The following is an 18,292-nucleotide window of genomic DNA, read 5'->3' as shown; positions in this document are numbered from 1 at the left end:
ATCTAAGCAATCTAAAAAAATTAATTATAATATATGCTATAAAAAAAATTATAGGAAACTTTGCTAAATGGCATAAACAGTTATTTTAATTAAGTATATGGAATTGTCAAAAAATTATCATTATTTTTTTAAAAATACATGATTGACTCTTTTTTTTTGTGTGCAAACAAATACATGATTGACAAAAAAAAAATACATGATTGATAAAGATATTTCTTTCAACATCTATGGATGAGAGGATCAGGAAATGTAGCATTATTTTACTTTTGAAAACTACATATATTATTGTTGTGAGCCTGTGAATTCTGTAATCTTCCAACATATTCGTCTACTAAAAAACTGACAACTCAATTCAGAACATATTTTTCTACTAAAAGGTGAAGTTAAAAACTCAATTTAAAAAAGATTTCGTACTTAATAGTCAAAGTTAAATTTGGTCCGAAATCTTTTTGAAGTATCAAAGACTGCAAAGGTATAACTGTCTTTTTGGAATAACTTTAAAAAAATTAACAAAAACAGTGAAACAAAATTTAAGAAAATCGAAGAAAAAAATGATAAAATAGCAAAAGTTTGTGACTTTCGTGGAAACTCCTTCCCCGTCCTCTCTGTCCTCTGATAAAGGCTTCACTTTCATCATTCAATCTCTTCTTCTTCTTTCTTCTTCATCACTCTCTCTCTTTCTCCAATTTCTTCATTTTATCAGCTTCCTCTCTTCTTTAGTTTCTGGGTCACTTTAGTTTCGCTCTTTCCGAGGAAAAACAAAACAAAGATTTGATTTTTCTTTTTGGTGGGTTTAAACAGTGATTTCTTCTTTTGCCCTTTTATTGGTTCTTATTGTTCTCCTCAAAAGTCTACAGGATTGTCGGAAGCAAACACACTTGTCCATGTTCGGTTTGATTTTTTACCTCAAACAAGTTTCTTCCTTTTTTTTTGCTGTTTAGTCGAATTGCGTTTTTGACACTGGAAAGTTTTGAAATTTGAGTTTGATTTTTACTGAAATCGAAATTGTTGAATTGAATTGAAGTTTGTTGAATCAGGGTTATGAATTTCCCTCTAATTGGTGAAGAAGACACATGAAGCAGTGAAATCTCTGTTTGTATTGAATCTTATTAGTCTCAAACTATGAATTTCCGACAAGAGAAGTTTGTAAGGTCAGTGTTCCAGATTTGTCTCATTGAATTCTAAGTCGTGAAGCTTAATTCGATTCTTCTTCACTTTCTCGGATCAGGTTTCAAGATTGGAAGTCGGATAAGACTTCCTCCGACGTGGAATATTCCGGTAAAAACGAGATTCAAACTGGAATATTCCAGAGAACAATAAGCTCAATCTCCGACAAGTTTTACAGAAGCTTTGAATCAAGCTCTGCAAGGATCAAACTATTCAAAAGATCTTACAAGTCTTACTCTTTTAAAGAAGCTGTTTCAAAAGGGATTGGTTCTACTCACAAAATTCTTGACCCACAAGGACCTTTTCTTCAGAGATGGAACAAGATCTTTGTTTTAGCTTGTATCATCGCTGTCTCGCTTGACCCTTTGTTCTTCTACGTGCCTATCATCGATGATGCTAAGAAATGTCTTGGTATTGACAAGAAAATGGAAATAACAGCAAGCGTTTTGCGCTCTTTCACTGATGTTTTTTATGTCCTTCACATCATTTTCCAGTTCCGTACTGGCTTTATCGCTCCTTCGTCTCGTGTTTTTGGGAGAGGTGTTCTTGTTGAGGACAAGCGAGAGATCGCTAAACGTTACTTGTCCTCACATTTCATAATTGACATTCTTGCTGTTCTTCCGCTTCCGCAGGTGATTCATTGATTGGTTTTGTTTGCATTTCCAAATCATTAGCTTGATTCTTTGAGTAATGTGAGTAATTGTGTTTTTCCTCAGATGGTGATTTTGATAATCATTCCACATATGAGAGGTTCATCGTCTTTGAACACGAAGAATATGTTGAAGTTTATTGTTTTCTTCCAATATATACCGAGGTTTATAAGAATATATCCGCTCTACAAGGAAGTTACAAGAACTTCAGGCATACTCACTGAGACAGCTTGGGCTGGAGCTGCTTTCAATCTCTTCCTCTACATGCTTGCTAGTCATGTGAGTGCCAAATTGGTTCTAACTGTCCCAACCTTTTTAGTTTCAGAGTTTAGATATATAATATTTTTGGTCAATACCTGTAAATGTGTAGGTGTTTGGTGCTTTCTGGTATTTGTTCTCAATCGAACGCGAAACGGTGTGCTGGAAACAAGCTTGTGAGAGGAATAACCCTCCGTGCATTTCGAAGTTGTTGTACTGTGACCCTGAAACTGCAGGAGGCAATGCTTTCCTCAATGAGTCTTGTCCGATTCAGACACCAAACACAACACTCTTCGACTTTGGGATATTCCTTGACGCACTTCAATCCGGTGTAGTGGAATCTCAAGATTTCCCTCAAAAGTTTTTTTACTGTTTCTGGTGGGGTCTGCAGAACCTCAGGTATTGAGAATTTATCAGCAAAATTTTCTCCGTTTCTTATGAAGAAAAGTTTCAACACTAAGTTCTTGCATCTTTGTTCTGTTTTCGTGATCCAGTTCGCTCGGTCAGAACCTTAAAACAAGTACATATATTTGGGAAATCTGTTTCGCGGTGTTCATTTCTATTGCGGGGCTGGTTTTGTTCTCCTTCTTGATTGGAAATATGCAGGTTAGTCTCATTTCATCTAATATGCCATAGTGTTTGCGAAATCGATTACTTACTGCTTTTCTTTTAAATGGCAGACGTATCTGCAATCCACTACCACGAGATTGGAGGAGATGAGGGTAAAGAGAAGAGACGCAGAACAATGGATGTCACACCGTTTGCTACCTGAGAACTTGAGAAAAAGAATCCGGCGATACGAGCAGTACAAATGGCAAGAGACAAGAGGTGTTGACGAAGAGAATCTTCTTAGTAATCTTCCCAAAGATCTTAGACGCGACATCAAACGTCATCTCTGTCTCGCCCTTCTCATGCGGGTAAAGAAGAAATCATCTCCTCTCTTTACTCGATTTCTCATTTATTGTCAACATCACTCGTAACCGCATCTTGTTTTTGTTGGTTCTAGGTCCCCATGTTTGAGAAAATGGACGAACAGCTTCTTGATGCGCTCTGTGACCGTTTGCAACCTGTGTTATACACAGAGGAAAGCTACATAGTAAGAGAAGGAGATCCGGTAGACGAAATGCTCTTCATAATGCGCGGGAAGCTTCTAACAATCACAACAAACGGTGGAAGAACCGGTTTTTTAAATTCCGAGTATCTTGGAGCCGGTGATTTCTGTGGTGAGGAGCTTTTAACCTGGGCTTTAGACCCACACTCATCCTCAAACCTCCCAATCTCAACAAGAACTGTTCGAGCTCTCATGGAAGTTGAAGCTTTCGCACTTAAAGCTGATGACCTCAAATTCGTGGCTTCCCAGTTCAGACGTCTTCACAGCAAACAGCTAAGACATACTTTCAGGTACTACTCACAACAATGGAAGACTTGGGCCGCTTGCTTCATACAAGCCGCTTGGAGAAGATACATTAAGAAGAAACTCGAAGAGTCTCTTAAAGAAGAAGAGAATCGGTTGCAGGATGCTTTGGCTAAAGAAGCTTGTGGAAGTTCCCCAAGCCTCGGTGCTACAATATACGCATCACGGTTTGCTGCAAATATCTTGCGCACAATACGTAGGAGCGGATCAGTAAGGAAACCAAGGATGCCGGAACGAATGCCACCTATGCTACTTCAGAAACCAGCAGAGCCAGATTTCAACAGTGATGATTAATTAATTAGCATATATGTATATGAAAGATTTTATTGCGAACCATAGAGCCAATATATAAATATAAGTCTTTTTATAAAGGAGTAAACTTAGAGATACAAAGCCTTCAATGATTTATTATTCCTCTTCAAGAGTTCTACAAAGTTTGATATGAGGGATATGGTAGAGCCAAACAGAAGTCAAGAAGCCAGAAGTGAAGCTACTTCTCTCCGCAGGAATGTGGGCAAAGCAAATGCGGCTCTGTGCATCTGTTTTAGTAAAAAGATAGATCAGGATTTTGCTTTAAGTTAATCTAAAACAGTAAATGAGGAAGTCATAGTTGTGTTAAACTTACATCAGAGTTATAGAACTTCAATTCTCTTTTATGGGTCATCGCACCGTCTAGTTTCTCAATAGGGTTGATTGGGTTCTTGAAGTCAACAGCTGGTCCTTCAGTAGAGCACAAGACGAAACCAATCACGCCGCTGCAATGAAGATATGTTGCTCAATTCATGTTTCTGATTTCAGTGAGATCACACAATGTAATCAGAAGAAAAGTAGAGTTAACCTTGGATATGTGGGGACGCTGCTCCACGCATAGTGAACACTTTTGAATGTTTGACGGCAAATGGAGATCATATCTTCAATAAGATGAGTATGGAGCCACATACTTTCTGCCATGTTACAAAGAACTCCCCCAGGCTTCAACGCTCTAGCCAGTGTCTCGAAGAAAGGCTTCTCAACAAGCGCAAGAGCAGGACCTATGATTATATAGAGTGAAAACGTGAGAGTTTGTAGCTGAAGTCTGAACCGAGTTTTGATTTAGAAAAACAAAATAAGAATCACTCAGATATCCAAAGAGTTTTGCAGATGAATCATACCTACGGGATCTGAAGAATCAACAATGATGGCATCATACTTCCCTTCAGGGGATTTACGGAGGAACTCAGCAGCTGCCAGAGGAAAGTGATATCAACACAAGCAAATTTTTGACTACGTTTTGTGAACAGAGAACAAGTAGAAGAATGCTTAATTACCATCACCAATGTGAAGTTGAACACGAGGATCGTCAAACCCAACCGCTAACTCGGGGAAGAACTTCTTAGACACCTACAAGACCACAGAAATCCCACTTTCTGAGATAGAACATAACTAAAAATTGTTCATACATATGGCAAGCACAAAACCAAAAACTTACATCTATAACCATCTTGTCTATCTCACAGATATCAATAACCTCAACAGAACTATGGCGAGAAATCTCTCGAAGAACACCACCATCACCTCCACCAACAACAAGAACCTGCAAATATTTAGACAGCGAAGGCCAGCATTAATACGCAAGTAAAATGTGTAAGCTTGACAATTCCCTATTTTAATCTGAGCTGATTCTACATTTCAATGTACTGGAATGAGTCATCATTTGCGATAAGAGCTATCTCATGAGATCATATAGGAAGAAGAGAGCTACAACAACGCAATCGCATTGTGTTCCAACATATTCTCCAAAAAGAGGCACATTCATCACAAATTGAACATACTTTTAGATTGACTGATTTATTGCAACAGGCTACAAGATATAGGAAACCAGAGAGACTAAACTTTTTAAGGTGAGAAATTACATTTTTAGGGGAAGATATAGAGCATAAAGGCAGATGGGCTATCATCTCCTGATATGCACATTCATCTTTTTCGGTCAGCTGTACGATACCATCTAGAACAAGCACCTTTCCGTACGTGGCTGACTGCAAAAAGAAGAACAACAGCCTCAATTAATAGAAGAAAGACTCAGATGATAAGAACAATCGGACAAAAGCATAGATGCTATCTCAAACCTCGAACACTAGGACTTCCTGAAAATCCGACTTGTCTTTGAACAGAACTTTCTCAACTTTCAGTGAGTGTGCTTCTCCTACAATTAAACATAAACCAGTTGCATCAGTCACATGAGCAAGCACTCTGAAAAACTACAACTCACAAACTTTAACATACAGATTCAGCATCTAAACCAAGTAGGCGCTCATTCAAAGACAAAAAACGTAAGGTAGTAAGATAATGGAAAGCAACAACAACAAGCCTATCAAGAGGTAACCTACCTGGCCACATAGGGTTGTTGAAATAGACTGCTTTGCCGCCTTTTTTCCCTGCATCCAATTAAGAACAAGATCCAAAATAAGAGATCGGATCTAAGAAAATAGGGTAGCTTCTTGACAAGAAAAGAAAACAAAGTCTAACCAGAGCGAGGGTGAGGTTCCGAAAACCACCCAGAAACAACAGTGGAGTGACACTTAGCATCATCCTCAGGTACACATGCCATAGCCTTAAGGCAACAAGAAGGTACAGTCTTCTCTAAACCATTTCCATTACTCGCCTTCCCATCCATAGTATTCTGGCATACCAAACCTATTCCGACGTCTCCCTCCATAGACAATCCTTTTCTTCCCCAGCTCCAGCCTCTGTATACTACACAAACAAAAACAGCAAACCATGAGAATCCACACACAACTTGAAGGCACAAAAATCAAAAAGACTTAAAAAACTAACACCGTTGAATAGATTTCAGCAAATTCTCGAAACCAAAAACATTCGTCTGCAGAAGAGAAGAACTAATAAAGGTTTAGTATTTAACCCTAGAACCAAATCAACAAGAAAGTTACTCACTAAGCTAATCTTCACAACATTAATTAGCGAATCTTACAAATTGGAAAGGTGAAGACTTTATAGAGAACGGTTGGTCCGATTATAGAAGTGTATCACTTAGGAAATTCATCTACCAAAAAAACGACGAAATTTTTAGTATTGCACCAGCCAATGGTTCTATTTTGTAGACTAAAAAAGACGACTTTTCTGTTTAAATTGTAGAAAGAACAGTAAAATAGGGTTTGTAAAATCCAGAATCATCCCAAAATCGAACCTTTATCAATCATCAAGAGACGCAACAGAGAAAAATCAAACCGGATACAAAACCCCAACAATCAAGCTTCATCAAACATCGGAAGAATCAAAAGCTCAAATGCGAACAAGAGAGAGACTGAGAAAGAGGGAGAGGTAATGAGAGACCTACCTGGTCGTAAACGGAGAGACGTATGGGAAGAAAGCTAAACGGTGATTGATCCTAAAGAAGAAGAAGAATAGAGAGCGGGAAAGAAGATTAAAGTAATAATTGAAAATCAAAAAAGGAAGAAGAAGGAATTTGATTCTTTTTCTCTTTCGAATTTGGACTCTCTCTTTCGGTGGTGTTGTTGCGTTTCTCACTTGTCTCTCAGGCTCTTTCTCTGTGTTAAAGAAAGGTCTCTATTTGTTTTCTCAGAAGATCCCCACGACAGACTAAAAACAACCTTTTTCTCTATTTTTTTATTTATTTTATTATTCAAATGTATTGTTTATGCAATTTTCTTTTCTAATATATAAAATACGAGTAAATACATACGGTTCAACTGAATGATACGGTTTAAATAATAACGAATATATATATATATAATTTGTTACTATATAAACTGTATTTCATTGTGCGGTTCGATCACCATTCGAAACCATAAATTAGTTTTATATTAATATTAAAATATAGTTTAAACTTTAGAATTTAGAAATATTTTAAAATTCCAAGTGTTATCGGTCATAAAACCGATTGAGCTTCAATCGTTTAGATTATGGATTGATTAGTCTACATGACTACTCAAGTTTGTTTTCATGGAGATCTTGAAAACGAAATCCGCCATTGCTTTTATGTAACTGATCAAATCCATATTTAAATTGTTGACTATAATGTTTTGTACCCACAATCTGATAGGATAAACCCGTGTAAGACTTTTTTATCTAATCGATTTTTATCCATTTTTAATACCCCGACTCGGCTCCTCCTTATAGTGGTCTAACACTACAATGACTCAAGTCTTTGCAGTAGATAGAATGCGATTGGTTTCCTTATTTGCATTTCACTATCTTCACAATTACGTCTTGTCAATTCCAAAATCTCAGTTTTATCTCTTTGGATTTAAAACGTTTCACCAATAGGAATAATTGGTAGATAAAATGTCATTATCTGATAAATAGTATTCACAAAGATGAGACCACGCGTCGCTTGTTTAGTTAACGTCAACGAATATTTGGAGTTTTCATCGAACATCATAATAAGACGTCACGTAAGCTTACTTGAATATCTTAAAGAAAAAATTCATAGCCCAAAATGAAGAAGGTCCCACGAATAATGAATGGGTAGATGTCGGTGTCTTTACTAAACCAAAGTCATTGGATCATTTCCATCGTTCGAGAATCTTCTCCTTATTTTGGTACGTCCTCCTGATTAGAAAAATCTATGTAACATATGAAATACCACATAAATCCAAATTTTGAAATGATATTTCTTATGAACGAATTCACAATAATGTTACGTTGGACCAAACCTTGTAGGTGCTATAATTTAAGGGAACAATAGTGGTACTTCTTAAAAATGATCATGATGTGTGTTTAGAGGTTCGTACTAGTGCAATTGATGTATAACCACCCAAATTCAAACATGTGTTATGCTATGCATGTTCTTGGGACAAGAAATTACATATGAAAGTAATTTTTTTATTGTGAGATGTGATAACTCTACAAAAATTATGGAATTTGTACTTAAAACATTAACTATAATTGTCGTTTATCATTTTCACACCAAACCAAGAAAGCATATTAATTTCTATAAAAGCTAATATATACATTAAAAATCTACAAAAACTCTTATTTATGATATGTATTAAAAAAAATCTTAAGAACGACATTTAAATAAAACGGACGGAGTATTGAACTAACTACAAAAAGTACAAATGATGTAACGAAAAAGAGAACACAAAAGATAATAGCTTAAGCAGGCGGCAAAATCTGCTCCGGTGAGTTCCGACACACCGGACAAGTCCCATTCAACTTCAGCCACTCGTCGATACAATCAGCATGAAAACAATGTTGACACTGTGGAATTGTCCGAAGCGTCTCCTTTGGCTCATACTCGGAGAGACAAATAGCACATGTAGCGTCATCAACTTTGGGCAACCTTTTGCTCTCTCCCAATACTATCTTTGGGTACGACTCTATAGTTGGCCCATCAAGACCCATTACTATGACACTTGAATGTAAATAATGGGCTTGAGCGTTGTTGATCTCTGGGGTTGGGACGAGACGACGCCGTTTAATGCATGAACTGATTTTGCTGTATACGAAGCAGAAAAGACCAAAGACTATTAAAGCTCCTGGGATTCCGGCGCCTACGGCTATTGCGTAACGAGCTCTTCTCGGAATAGCTGAAAATAAAAGAGGACTAGTTAGAAGAAAATAACTAAAGATATGATTAATTATCTTTAATCATGATTAAATCATGTGTAATGAAAAGATAAGGATAAAAGAAGAAAAATAATGTCTCAAAAATGTAATTGGTAGAAGAGAAGACTCTTTAGTAAAATGGGTAACAATTAAAATCGTTGACTTAAAGAGAGAAGTAGGGCAAAGGCAAATTAAAGTGGATGATAAGTCAACGCATTGGAGCTTTCATTATTACGCCACCGACCCTTTTGTCGACTTCACTGATAATCTATCGCCCAACTTCTCATTCTTCTCAATTAATGTGTGAGTGTGTGTGTTTTTCCTTTCTGATTTATATATTTTCTTACTGAAAGTGAAAGACATGTAAGACAAGAAAAGATATAGAAAATTCTGAATTAAATTTTACCAATTTGTCATAGTATAAGCCTCTTTGTTATTTTTTGAAAAGTATATTTGAAGTTTTTGTTTAGGATAAAAAGGTTGAGGAAAACCATAAACGCTTAGTTGATGTGCCTTTCACATTCATAAGCTTAGTCACTTTGGTAACTTATACGACCTTTGAAAGTTTTATCGTTTTACTTTTCGTATATTGTAGTTTTATGTACATTATTCAATCAGATATTTGTGTTTGTACAAAATAAATATACACTAGATTTTAACCCGCGGTATATCGCGGGACGATTTATTTTTTAAAAGTAATATATATTAAAATTTGCAAATTTTATTTTTATAAAAAAATTATATTTTACAGTTTATAATTGTTATTAAGTAAGGCTATACCACGAATCTATGAGACAATTGTTAAAAAACTGAAGTTGTAACCCCTATTAAAACAACATATTAATAATATTTTAAAATTTTATAAATATTGATTCAAATACATCTACCATATAACTTAATTCCAAAATAAAACCCGTTCTATAATTTCTTAACCCGTCCCGTGATTTTTTTTTAAAGTAGTAATTTTTAAAATTTAAGAATTTTTTTTATAGATAAAAGTTTTGCAAATTATATCATTCTCTAATACATTTATATTTTATATATGGTAACATTATACATACCACATAACATTTTTGGTTTTATATAATCTTTTCTAAATTAGGATGATTTGATATGTTTAATATTAGTGGTCTAAACCCGTATTGAAACGGTGTATTAATTATATTTTATTTTTTTATTAATGTTGATTCAAAAACCCGTCACTCCAAATCCGTCTTGCCAAAAAGCCATTTATTTTATTAATATTAATTTTATTAATGATATGACTCTGAATTATAATCTAAACATTTTAGCTAATAACATAGGAGTATACCATTTTTATTTAATAGGGGAATGTACCATATGACCGAATGCACTTTTACCCAAATCCACCAAAAAAGTCTTGCAAAAATACTATAGAAATAAGAAACGATAGTCGGTTTTGATAGGTATAAGATTAGTAAATATATTAATTAGCTTAAATTAGTTAAAGAATACAAATTGAAAAGGTATATTACACTTTATTCGAATATAGTATCAAAACTTATATAACACAGAGATTTGATAAAATTTTAATTGTTGAATACTTTTTTTTGTGCTAATTTTTATGTGATTAAGATTTAATTGATTTTGTATATAAAATATTAAAAGTAAACTGTGAGTTGTATATATTTTGTTGATATTATCTATATTGTTTAGTGTTTAAGATTATACACTTGTAGTTTGATTGTTAATTTAAGAGTTTCACCTGTAATATACCATCTTGTATTAATATCGATCTAAACCCGTTAATTCTAGGATTTTCCAGCTTGTATTAAAAATTGAATCACATCATACACATAAAAAAATCTAATATGTTATTAATTATTGTAGTATATAAGATTATAAATTTTCAATATAATATGTATGAAATTGAATATAAATATTTCAAATTATGACCCGTTACTCAGTAGAAAGTTTTCTTAAATCTATTTTTCACCCGTTATAATATTTTTTCATGTATTGAACAGTTTATATTAGTTTTCAAAAATTCAAATTATGGCATATGCGAAAAACTCTAATTATTTTTTTATAATGATGATATTATTTTTTGAAAAAATAGAATCATATAAAGATGAGAAGTGAACTATAATAATTAATAAAAAAATTAATATGATAATTTAGATATCAAATCTAATTTGTTGATTTTAATAGGTTACTTTTTTAGAAATTAATAATGTATTTCGTTTTTCTAATTAAATTAAATTAATTAAAATTTAGATATTAAATCTTATATGTTGATTTTGATTGGTTATTATTTTTGAAAATTAATAATGTATTTCGTTTTTTAATTAAATTTAATTAATTAAATTAGTAATTGACTTTTTAATCGTTAAAGAGATAAATTAATTTACTCTTTAAAATTTTATTTCTAATGGCATACCTATGTAATTACTTACAAAAATTAAGGTTATATTTAAAATGTACTTCCCAAATAATATAGTAGGATGTATTTTTCGCCTATTGGTTTCATTAGTCAAAAATATCTAGTTGAATAGTCTCATGTAGTTTTCATATTTAAACAACCAGAACGGACAAATATAATTGGTTATATGTAGCTCGTCTTTCAACGAAATTTATAAACCTGTATACACACATAAACACATGACTCATTCAAACAAAATTTCGTCATGGTCTACGTCAAACTAATATACTCTAATCGTCAAAATCATATCTTCACATTATAAAAACAAATACGTTTTTTTTTTTAAACAAATACGTTTAACGTTCTAGAAATTTTAAAACTAAATATAATTAAAAAAATGAAAAAATTAGGGTGAAAACAAAGAAATATTAATTACCTGGTTTATGAACATGAGAGCAAATGATTTCACGAGAAGAATTACTCTTAATCCCACACTTACCACCTTTAATCTCACACCTACTACATCTTGGAACCCTCCAAGTAAGCCAGAGGTTATCACTCAAATCCGAAGACGACACGATTTGCTCATAAAACGGCCACCGAACCGGAACATAAACGGTTTTCATTAACCGGCATGATTGAGACGACAAGTAGTTTATCACTCTAGGCGAAGGAGTAGCAAACACCGTGCTGTTTTTACCACTCAAACACGTTATCGGATTCAACGGCCTAAAACGGAGATACTCTGAAGTAGGACAGTTAAAGAACGTGAACTGACGCATGTAAACGCCACTAAACGGCGTCGAGTTGAGGTTTAGCTGTAAGATCCGTTGAGGAAGACAGTTGTTTGGGTCGTTGATCCAAATCTCTTGAGCTGCGTAATCGATCTCTTCCACGGTGAAGTTACCGGAAAACGGTAACGTTATGGTTGTTCTGTTACCGGCGTTAATATCGCACGTTAAGTCGAAGCCTTTGTCGTAACCACAAGAATGAGATTGTTGGTGTTTTAGACGGAATGGAAAACGGATGATCGGGCCGTCACGGCGACAAACGGCGTTAGTGCATGTAACGGTGGAAGTGGTCGTCGTCGTCGTCGGGATTAGAAGAGATAGAAACAAGAGAGAGAATGATATTAATTTTGTTAAATCCATTTTTTTGTTTGGTTTGGTGTTGGAAACTAAAGCAGTGACGAAACCCTTTTTGTAATTGGATTGGTCCCAAAGTGTACGTAATCATTTTAATTATATTATTCGTTTTAAAATATTTTACTGTATTTTTGTGTGTGTATCTATTACGTAAAAGATGGATAGAATGTTCGTGACCTATATAAAAGGGTAAAAAAGATTTCGAGTATATCTCTGTAAAAGAAGAGAAGGAGGAAAATCACAAAAATAAGATTCACTTGAATGATAAGTTTTGGGATTATAAGAGAAAATCGAATTATAAAAGTGAGAATTGAGTTCTAGAAAGAATTATCCAAAAAATTACTTAAAATGCAAAACTAAGTTGATTAATTGTTTATCCCGCTGTGCTATATTATTGTTATGATTTTGTTTATTTATTTGATTATTTGAATCATTATTTATATAAATATTTTTGTTGAAAAGAGAATTAGGAGATAGATGATTATTATTGAAGGGATTACAAAAGTCAACTCTTTCCAAACAACTAAACAAGTAAGAGTGTATGACTATGACCAAAATTCTAAAGACTTTCTAGTGGTCAGGCATAATAGATAATGCGACTACAATATTGTATTTTCTACACAATTACGATTGTATCATATAAGAAAGTATTCACATTGAGCGAAAAGTCAAATCACAGATTAGTTCACTAAACATTTACTGAATTAACGAGTTCGATAACGACACTTGACCACTTCTCCCTCCACAAGCCTTTCCACTGTATCAGAAGGAAGACCGATCAACTCTAATGTCTTTTCCCAAACTCTGTTAGCTGTTTCAACGTTTTGAGCTTCTTCAGAACAATTCGTGAGTTTGCAATTTAGAGATATGAATAATGTGCAAACAGATTTCTCATTGGTTTTTAGCTTTTGGTAATGGTTTGGAATCTGAGGATCTGTCGCCGAGAAAAGCGAGCTTCTACAACCTTCTTGTGGTGAAAAGATGAAATAAGGCAAGGCTGAGTAAAGATCTTGGACCAATCTTGGAAGATCTCTTGTCTGAAGCAATTTAAGCCATCTCAAAATGTTCATTAACTTTTTTTTTTTTGCAAAGTACACACAACTAAAAAGTTAGCTAGTATACTCGTACTTACAATGTTAGTTTGGACAACACCAGGAGATAAACAAACGACGCTAATGCCGGTTTCCAAAGGCAGTTTTTTTAAAAGAACATTGTTAAACATAACCTTGACAAATGAAACAAAACAAGATAAAAACGTTACAGATTATAGAAACATTTTCAAATTTATCTAAAATGATATTTTTTCATCTATAAGTTTACCTGAGCGAGTTTGCTGCTAGAATATGCGCTCAAGCTTGAAAACTTTCGTTTACCAGAAACAAAATTCATATCATTTGGATCAACAAAACCAACATAATGCATCTACATAAACGAAAACCCAAACAAGGCATAATTTCATAGAGATAATCATTGAACTTTTTTGATTTGATGATATTGATGAAACTTACAACAGAATTAACATTAATGATTCGACTCCGGGAAGCTCGGATAAGCGAAGGCAAAAGGAGTAGTGAAAGCAGAGCTGGAGCTAAATGGTTCACTTGCATGTGCTGTTCATATCCATCTTCTGAGAATTTTTGTGCCCCTGCATATGATGAAATTGAAATATGAATGGTGCAAAAGCATATGACTTTAGGACCTCATCAATAGCAATATGACAACAGGAAGAAGATTAAAAATGCATGTAAATAAATTAGAAACTACTAACCTCCCATAGCAAACATGCCGGCATTATTAATCAGAACATGCAAAGGGGCTAGCCGTGCATTCCACGCATTGCTAAATCTGACGACGGAATCTAAAGAGAGAAGGTCAAGTTCCATTGCCTTGAGGAAACAAAAAACATAGTATCAATGTTAACAATTCGGATGTTGTGTAAGATATCGTAAAACTTATTGTCTTTTATCCAATCAGTTAGAGAGGGATTACTAATAGCTTATAGTTCTTATAAGTTATAACATGCATTTTCTCTAGAACGTGAATGCACATGAATCTTAACGAAATGAAATCTTTTAGTTCTTAACTAAGCTATTAATTAGTTATCATAATTTCATGACCTATACAACTTTATCCATCCGTTCACAAATAGTTTCGTTTTGACACTTTCCAGAAAATTTAACAAGAGGTTGAAAATATTTTCTTATAGATTCACGAACAAAACAAAAGTTCTCTTCATATAATTTTTTATTTAATACTTTTGATAAATTTGATGGATTATTTAAATATTTTTTATCCAAAAAAAAATTGAAAATCGCCATGATTATATAAATATTAATCAAAAATTTTACCTGAATATTAAGTGGGAGTCCCTCACCACTAGCAGACCACTTGGTCTGCCATTGTTGAATCAGCTCATGAGCTGCTTTTATGTTCCTAACCGCCATAACAACATGAGCACCAGCCTCTGCAAGTTGCCTAAAACAAAGTTCACACAACAAATTATGCATTATAAGATTCACAGGACAATCACAACAACAGAAAAACAAAAACAAAATAAGACGCTAAAGGAAAGTTTATGTTTTCGATTTGGGACCTAGCGGTCTCGGAGCCAATGCCACTAGTTGAGCCAGTGACAATACAAGTTAAGTGGTTTAAAGGAGGAAGATGAAATGGAATTTGTAAGTGAGAAGCCATTATTCTCTGCAAAAGAATCTCTTGCACAACATTAAACCATCCTCTCATCCACTGAATCCACCCTAAACCATCATTCTTCTTCATCTCACTACTCATCTTCTTCTTCTCTCTAGAGTTCACAAATCACAACACATCTATAGAGAGAATTAAAGACAAAAGCCTGTTATATAAAGATAATTATTACGTCGAAATCAAGGAACATGATAAACATTTTTGGGTTAGTTAAAGCCTGTGACGCCTCGGACTTGTTGGTATACGTACTTCGTCTGCCGTTACAACTTACAACAATATAATTAGTTGGTCATTAATTGACCATTAACTAATTACTAGTACTAATTATTGTTATTACTATTACTACATGAGAACCCGCCTTTTTCGTATAATATGTGTGTTTGCAAATTCTTGGTTAGAATTTTGAATAATTTAGTAACGACTTGAATGTCTTAATTGTTTGTTTTCACTCCATTGTCACGTTATAGAAAGATTATTTATTTGATTTCTTTGGTTTATCAAGATCCTGCCTCTCTTTTTTTTTTTTTTCAGGTAACGTTTACGTTGTTGTTATGCAACCTATGTGTTTAAAATGATGGTATAATAAATGTGAGTTTATGGCCGTTAGATTGATTTATGAAAGCTATATTCCCTAATACTTGATCGTTTAGAATGTGCATAGTGTAGACTGTGTAGTGTAATGCAGCTTTGAGGTCAAGTTCTAGAAACATCTAACAAGTACAAATTGGAGGAAAGAAGATAGAGACTTGTGAGAAAGACTTTATTGTTGATGAGTCCCATACCGGCATTGGACCTCTTCTCCTTCTATAAGCCTCTCTACAGCATCAAGAGGAAGACCGATCAGCTTTATCGTCTTTTCCCATACTCTTTCTGCTGTTTCTACGTTGTGTGCTTCTTCTGAAGGCTTTGTGTGCTTGCAATTTTGAGATATGAATGTACAAACGGGCTTATCTTCGGTTTTTAGCTTTTCACAATGCTCTGGAATCTGAGCGTCTGTAGCTGAGAAAAGTGTGCTTCTAGAGCCTTCTTGAGGCGAAAAGATGAAATAAGGTATCAACGCGTATTGAACTTGAACATATCTCGGCAGATCTCTCGCCTGCATAATTGGATGTTCAAAATGGTTTAATGTGATATAAGTTATGAAGAACGAGCAATGGAGTGAGACTTAAAGTAATACTCACAACATTTGTTAGGACAATCCCGGGGGATAAACAAACAACGCTAATGCGAGTTTCTAGAGGCAGCCTTTTCAAAAGTACATTGCTAAACATAACCTGACCAGGGAAATAGAAAGTAAATCCATTAGTTTCTGAGATAAAGAACAAAAGAAAGAAAAGTATTGAATGATGTTTTGTGTAAGTTCTCACCTGTGCAAGCTTGCTGCCAGAATATCCAACGAGGCTTGTAAACTTTCGTTTCCCAGAAACAACATTCATGTCATCCGGGTCAACGAAACCAACATAGTGCATCTACCAAAAGAGTAAACCCAACAAACAATGATCTTGCATGAGATGGGAATAACCTTAGATGATAAACAGAACGTTGTTATTCGTATTTAGATTCAATCAAAGCAGTGCAGCAGAATTTCACAGAGAGAAAAGCAATGGTAACCCTGTATATACAAAGTTCAAACTTTCGGTTTGTTTAGGTTCTGTATACCAAGAATATCCAAACTTTCCAACATCACTGCAAAACAATATGAAAAACTATGCAGCTGGCAGTTTCAGCGACGATGATACTTACAACAGAATTCACATTAATGATCCTGCTTGGGGAGCCTCGGATAAGTGAGGGCAAAAGGAGTAGTGAAAGCAGAGCTGGAGCTAAATGGTTCACTTGCATGTGTTGCTCATATCCATCCTTTGAGAACTTCTGTTCCTCTGCATAAATCAAAGTGAGTAGTAACTTACTTGGTTTGCGTCAACATGTAATGCAGCAATCTGAAGCTCAGTGAATGTAAAAACAAACACTTGAGAGAGTGAAATGAATATGAACAAGAAAACCACCAAAAAGATTACTAACTATAGATGCAAATTTCATAAGTTGGGTCCACCAAGTCATAATATGAAGGATATTATACCACCAGATTATTAAAGTGCAAAACATTAAGCTCGCCAATAAAGGTGAAAAAGCTCAAATTTTTTCCAGCTACAATGCAATAAAACCAACCTCCCATGGAAAATATGCCGGCATTGTTAATCAGAACATGCAAAGGGGATAATCGCGCGTTCCACAGATTGCAAAATCCGACGACAGAATCCAGAGAGAGAAGATCAAGTTCCATAGCCTTGAGTAACAGAAATAAACATTCACTATGGTTAATATCCGAAAAATGTATCGATTCTTATCAAACAATTCTAGTTCCATTACACAGTTTCTGGTTACACATTGTTGACTAGGCTTTAGTCCCAAGCAAACACATGCTAAATATAGATGTCATACTACTATGTGATGATCATATAAGACTTTACCTCGAGATTAAGAGGGATGCCTTTACCAGACCACTCCTTCTGCCATTGCTGAATCAGCTCATGAGCTGCTTTAGTATTCCTCACCGCCATAACAACACGAGCACCAGCTTCTGCAAGCTGCCTACAAATTCACACAATAACAAGTAAAATCTTACATTCCTCTTGTTCCCAATCCTTAAATCAAACCAACACGAATTCAATCAAACCTAGCGGTTTCGCGACCAATGCCACTAGTGGAGCCAGTGACAATGCAGGTGAGGTGATTCAGTGAAGGTAGAGGAAGTGGATTCTGTAGATGAGAAGCCATGAATCTCTGGAAGAGAAACTCGTGGAACACACAACTCCATCCTTTAATTGACTCTATCCATCCCAAACCTTCCTTCTTCTTCTTCATCTTCTTCGTCAACGACGACGTTTCACTGCTCATCTTCTTCTTCCTTCTTGAGATGATTGATGAGAGATCTGTTTCAGAGAAAAGACAAAAACAGTATTTGCGTGATTAAAGATTTGATTATTTCATTAATTTAAAT

General features: G+C 34.6%; 5 protein-coding genes across 11 annotated transcripts; 1 reads left to right on the top strand and 4 right to left on the bottom strand.

The window, feature by feature from the left end:
* Positions 1 to 583: 583 nt before the first annotated feature.
* CNGC1 (cyclic nucleotide gated channel 1) lies at positions 584 to 3,892 on the top strand. Its single transcript, NM_124692.3, has 8 exons — positions 584 to 891; positions 1,038 to 1,151; positions 1,229 to 1,799; positions 1,884 to 2,096; positions 2,188 to 2,474; positions 2,570 to 2,681; positions 2,756 to 2,992; positions 3,082 to 3,892. Exons 2-8 carry the CDS (start codon positions 1,123 to 1,125, stop codon positions 3,781 to 3,783), a joined length of 2,151 nt encoding a protein of 716 aa, NP_200125.1. The 5' UTR covers positions 584 to 891; positions 1,038 to 1,122; the 3' UTR covers positions 3,784 to 3,892.
* Positions 3,797 to 7,140, bottom strand: SPDS3 (spermidine synthase 3; the record flags this gene model as incomplete). Of its 7 annotated transcripts, none has more annotated exons than NM_124691.3 (12): positions 6,674 to 6,781; positions 6,458 to 6,529; positions 5,995 to 6,222; positions 5,856 to 5,903; positions 5,595 to 5,671; positions 5,382 to 5,504; positions 4,958 to 5,062; positions 4,797 to 4,869; positions 4,641 to 4,712; positions 4,328 to 4,520; positions 4,115 to 4,244; positions 3,797 to 4,028 (listed from the first exon to the last, which is right to left on the bottom strand). In NM_124691.3, exons 3-12 carry the CDS (start codon positions 6,182 to 6,184, stop codon positions 3,960 to 3,962), a joined length of 1,080 nt encoding a protein of 359 aa, NP_568785.1. In that variant the 5' UTR covers positions 6,185 to 6,222; positions 6,458 to 6,529; positions 6,674 to 6,781. The 7 variants fall into 7 exon arrangements, with proteins under 7 accessions (NP_568785.1, NP_851178.1, NP_851179.1 ...); NM_001085279.1 differs by lacking the exon at positions 6,674 to 6,781 and adding an exon at positions 6,304 to 6,349 and having other exon boundaries at positions 3,799 to 4,028; positions 6,458 to 6,554; NM_180847.2 differs by lacking the exons at positions 6,458 to 6,529; positions 6,674 to 6,781 and adding an exon at positions 6,824 to 7,063.
* Positions 7,141 to 8,453: 1,313 nt separating this feature from the next.
* On the bottom strand, positions 8,454 to 12,663 carry AT5G53110 (RING/U-box superfamily protein). Its single transcript, NM_124690.3, has 2 exons — positions 11,877 to 12,663; positions 8,454 to 9,038 (listed from the first exon to the last, which is right to left on the bottom strand). The coding sequence occupies exons 1-2, from the start codon at positions 12,589 to 12,591 to the stop codon at positions 8,605 to 8,607; spliced, it is 1,149 nt and encodes a 382-aa protein (NP_200123.2). The 5' UTR covers positions 12,592 to 12,663; the 3' UTR covers positions 8,454 to 8,604.
* A 626-nt stretch (positions 12,664 to 13,289) lies between these two features.
* AT5G53100 (NAD(P)-binding Rossmann-fold superfamily protein) lies at positions 13,290 to 15,363 on the bottom strand (the record flags this gene model as incomplete). Its single annotated transcript, NM_124689.1, has 7 exons — positions 13,290 to 13,622; positions 13,718 to 13,810; positions 13,906 to 14,007; positions 14,094 to 14,230; positions 14,354 to 14,471; positions 14,934 to 15,060; positions 15,179 to 15,363. 7 exons carry the CDS (start codon positions 15,361 to 15,363, stop codon positions 13,290 to 13,292), a joined length of 1,095 nt encoding a protein of 364 aa, NP_200122.1.
* Positions 15,364 to 15,899: 536 nt separating this feature from the next.
* Positions 15,900 to 18,248, bottom strand: AT5G53090 (NAD(P)-binding Rossmann-fold superfamily protein). The gene is made up of 7 exons (NM_124688.5): positions 17,969 to 18,248; positions 17,763 to 17,883; positions 17,461 to 17,578; positions 17,035 to 17,171; positions 16,659 to 16,760; positions 16,473 to 16,565; positions 15,900 to 16,387 (listed from the first exon to the last, which is right to left on the bottom strand). The coding sequence occupies exons 1-7, from the start codon at positions 18,187 to 18,189 to the stop codon at positions 16,052 to 16,054; spliced, it is 1,128 nt and encodes a 375-aa protein (NP_200121.4). The 5' UTR covers positions 18,190 to 18,248; the 3' UTR covers positions 15,900 to 16,051.
* Positions 18,249 to 18,292: the final 44 nt, after the last annotated feature.

Source organism: Arabidopsis thaliana, chromosome 5, assembly GCF_000001735.4.
Source record: "Arabidopsis thaliana chromosome 5, partial sequence".
In the NCBI taxonomy this organism is placed as follows: domain Eukaryota; kingdom Viridiplantae; phylum Streptophyta; class Magnoliopsida; order Brassicales; family Brassicaceae; genus Arabidopsis; species Arabidopsis thaliana.
The sequence above is the reverse complement of the archived record's forward strand: the minus strand, read 5'-3'. Positions and strand labels throughout refer to the sequence as shown.

Excerpts from the sequence above, each read along its gene's own strand:
- CNGC1 (NM_124692.3), top strand. The coding sequence starts at position 1,123 with ATGAATTTCCGACAAGAGAAGTTTGTAAG. Across the intron at positions 1,800-1,883 it reads CTGTTCTTCCGCTTCCGCAG|ATGGTGATTTTGATAATCAT; the intron begins GTGATTCATTGA and ends GTTTTTCCTCAG. Across the intron at positions 2,682-2,755 it reads TCTTGATTGGAAATATGCAG|ACGTATCTGCAATCCACTAC; the intron begins GTTAGTCTCATT and ends TTTAAATGGCAG.
- AT5G53110 (NM_124690.3), bottom strand. The coding sequence starts at position 12,591 with ATGGATTTAACAAAATTAATATCATTCTCTCTCTTGTTTCTATCTCTT. Across the intron at positions 9,039-11,876 it reads CTCTCATGTTCATAAACCAG|CTATTCCGAGAAGAGCTCGT; the intron begins GTAATTAATATT and ends TTTTATTTTCAG.
- AT5G53090 (NM_124688.5), bottom strand. The coding sequence starts at position 18,189 with ATGAGCAGTGAAACGTCGTCGTTGACGAAGAAGATGAAGAAGAAGAAG. Across the intron at positions 17,579-17,762 it reads GCATCCCTCTTAATCTCGAG|GCTATGGAACTTGATCTTCT; the intron begins GTAAAGTCTTAT and ends CTGTTACTCAAG. Across the intron at positions 16,761-17,034 it reads TCATTAATGTGAATTCTGTT|ATGCACTATGTTGGTTTCGT; the intron begins GTAAGTATCATC and ends CTCTTTTGGTAG.